Source organism: Helobdella robusta (assembly GCF_000326865.2).
Source record: "Helobdella robusta unplaced genomic scaffold HELROscaffold_67, whole genome shotgun sequence".
Classification (NCBI taxonomy): Eukaryota; Metazoa; Annelida; class Clitellata; order Rhynchobdellida; family Glossiphoniidae; genus Helobdella; species Helobdella robusta.
This window is the reverse complement of record NW_008705379.1, coordinates 703,244-706,864: the sequence shown is the minus strand read 5'-3', so window position 1 is coordinate 706,864 and position 3,621 is coordinate 703,244. Positions and strand designations below refer to the sequence as shown.

General features: G+C 38.8%; 1 protein-coding gene across 1 annotated transcript; it reads left to right on the top strand.

Annotated features, from left to right (window-relative positions):
* Positions 1 to 209: 209 nt before the first annotated feature.
* HELRODRAFT_181102 (hypothetical protein) lies at positions 210 to 3,254 on the top strand (the record flags this gene model as incomplete). The annotated part of the gene is made up of 1 exon (XM_009030372.1): positions 210 to 3,254. One exon carries the CDS (start codon positions 210 to 212, stop codon positions 3,252 to 3,254), a length of 3,045 nt encoding a protein of 1,014 aa, XP_009028620.1.
* Positions 3,255 to 3,621: the final 367 nt, after the last annotated feature.

Genomic DNA, 3,621 nt, shown 5'->3' with positions numbered 1-3,621 from the left:
TGTTCTAGCGTTATATATAAATGTATATAAAGTTAGGTCAGATCATATCAGAAATGTGACTCTAGATGTATATTAGGTTGATCTTTGTGTAAATTTTTAAGTGTCGTTGGATTGCCTTCTTTGCAGTTAAGAATGTTGTTAGATTGTTAAACTGTTAAATTTTCTTCCCAATTTATTTCCAGGCTGGATAAAAGAGTAAGAATCGTAATATGGATGAGGCAGGCGAAGTACTGGTTAACGATGAATTTAAAATTAAGGCAAATCTGAACGCTGAAATAAATCTTCTGAGACCTGCGAAATCTGAATCTAAGGCGGACGACTGTGATGATGATGGGACTAAAAACATTGATGTGGATATGGAATTAAACGAACTGATTGAGAACAACAACCGCAACAAAAACCGCAACAGCAACCGCAACAACAACCGCAACAGCAACAACAACCCTACTGAAAACAGTGACATTATGGAAAGTGCACATTGTAAAAACAACAACAGCAACAATAACACTAACAACAACAACAATAAAACAAACAACAACAATAAAACAAACAGCAACAATAACACTAACCACGATCATAAAAATAACAACAACCCCAACAATGACAATAACAACAAAAAGAGCAAAACCGCGGATGGAACCATTGAGAATGAGGATAAATTAGATTTTGGTGCAAGTACATCAGTCGATGCTGAAACAAAAATTACTACAGAACACAATCCCGAGAGAGATAAGATAATGTTCAAGAAAAGTGATAATATTTCCTCAGAAACCATGACTGATTCGCCTGACGACGTCTCAAAATCTTCAAAGTACATAACCGGCGATACTGTCATTAGACCGAACTTTGTTAAAAAGCTTGAAAGTTTTGTAGCCTCTATGAATGTGACAAGTGAATTTAAAACGAATTTAAAAAATAAATGTTTGATATCTAGCGTCGGAGGGGACAGGAGCGAAAAAAAGTACAATCTCGTCCATTCGAGGTCCAACTATCAACCACACTGTCACTTTGCTGATTCAAAACCGCTCGATCTATCGGTGAGAAAGGGTAACAACTGTTCATCCCTGCCTGCAAATTACGCTTACATGGAGTCTGTAAAGAATAACAATTCTCTGAATGAGCTGGAGAAAAAGTTTGGTCAAAAGTCGCAAATATTTGAAAGTATTGGAGGCACGCAACCAACATCATTGATGTCATCTTCAACGTCTTCCATCATTCCGAATTGGGTGCCAAGCGCAAAACGAAATGCTCTTTCTTGGTTCAACAATGCCTCACTGTACAACAACTTCTACTCTAACCAGTTCAGTTCATCGTCTTCGTTGAAGGACGACAGCGCATGCAACTTGTACATGTCTCCATACTCTAACAACAAGTCTCCAATGCAGTCCAGAGAACTGGTCACAAGTTCATCGCAGGTGTTCGAAGAATGCTCATCTACGCTAGATGGCAGTCATGAAACTTCTGATAACTCAACAGAAGTCGATTCGAAACGGTCGAAATCCCCATGTTCAGATCGAGTCGAATCAAGTCGAGACGAGATAGATCAGTCGAACTTTGAACAAATTGAACGATATTCAAAATCAGTGAGCAACATAACTTGTTACAGTTGCAGTAAAGAGTTCAAGTCCTACCTGGATTTAACGTTGCACATGATTCAAACCAACCACTACGACAATCTCGTGTATTCGTTGAACTGCAACAAGAGGCCACACTCAACAGCCAGCAGCGGCGATCTCTCGACTGCCAGCAGCAGCAGCAGCAGCAGCAGCAGCTCATCGGAGTCTTCCATTGCTCATTGTTCGGTGAAAAGTGAGGTGGTCGATAAGTTGTCAGAGGAAAGAAAAGTTTCTTCGCTGAAGCGGCCTAGAAGTTTAGATTTTTTTAAAGTTGTAGAAACTGTTGATGACGCTGACTTGAGAAATAAAAATATTTTTAGAAATTCAAAAAAGTTGAAATGCCAAGAAAACGCAGAAACCAGTAGGTTTGTAATGAAAAGTAATACAAATGAAGATCGAGATCCCAATGAGAACTGCGTCGATGAGCCGCTGAAGAGTCAATTATTCAGTAGCAGCAGCAGCAACAACAACAACAATATGCACTTGCTCTGGCAAAATTATATTTGGAAATCATTAAGCGATCAACATAAACAACAGCAACAACATACACAAGGCTTACCAATGTCGACACATTCCCAGCAACAACCGCAACAACAAAAACAACCCCAGCAACAACAACCAGCTGATCACGCAACTCCGCTTCATTCCCAACTTCCTGCATTCCCACTTCCATTCCTCTTTCTTCCCTGGATGAATGCCAGGTTTTTCAACAACATAAGTGGTTTGATGAGCAACAACATCAACAACAACAGCAGCATCACTTTCCACAACAACAACAACAACGCTACAAACTTCAACACCACCAATGCAAGTATTCTCAGCAATAACAACTTCAGTGGCAACGATTTTTACAGCAATCAGCAACAAGCAACAGCTCAGTTTAACTTTCAAAACTTCAAATACCCACAACTGCACCATGCACTTCACAAAACCGCAAACCAGCACAACGTCAGCCACGGACCAACAGGCCACACCCAACAAAAACCTACAAAAAACTCAAGATCAAATCCTAAACCTCAAAGACACGGCATCAACCCCAACGATATTCTCACCACCATCACCAGCAACGACAACGTTAACAACCAAACTAACGCCATAAACAACACAAATGTTAACACCAGTAATGGCAGCAGCAACAACAACATCAGCAAAAACGACTTAAAATCATCAGTCTCCGACACTTCTTCTTCTAACTCTGCTCTCAAACAACTTGAAGGAATGGTCTACGGCAGAAGATGCGCACCACCAAAAATCGAATGCAGTCCAAGAATTTACAATAAAATTTCACAAAGTTTTTACAACAAAACATCTACGAAGAGTTCCAGCAGTAGCAAACAAAAAGGTGACAAATATTTAGCCCAACAATACAGCAACAACACAATTAACAACAACAACTACTTGTATGATAACTCGGTGCCCAGGTTGACATCACCATCATCATTAAGTTTTCACCATCACCATCGCGCTCACAACAACAGCAGCAACCACAACCACCACAGCAACAACATCAGCGAAAACGCAGTTGTTTTAAACAACACCACCACCAGCAACAACAGCAGCAGCAGTTCGAACTCAATTCTGGATAAGTTTTACAAGTACCAGCAACTGGCGAACGATTTATCGAAAAGTACCAAATAACGCGCGGAAATTATGACGATTACAAAATATAGTTTATTATTATTATTATTATTATTATTATTATTATTGTTATTATTATTCTCATTATTAAATTCTTTCTCAGAGGTTTCAGCAACACGCACACACAGCTCGTGTGAACTGACGTCACGTAACTGCAACAACCCAAGATATAACAATTGATTATTGTACATTCTATGTATCGATTTGTATATATATATATATACATACTTCAACTTCTATATTTTAATCATTCAATCGTTAAGTCTTATGGCATTCTTCGCGTTAATATTTTTCTATTTTTTCTATATATACACAAACAAATAAGTTATTCATACCGAACTTTCTTTTGTTTTGCCTCTAACTCCAT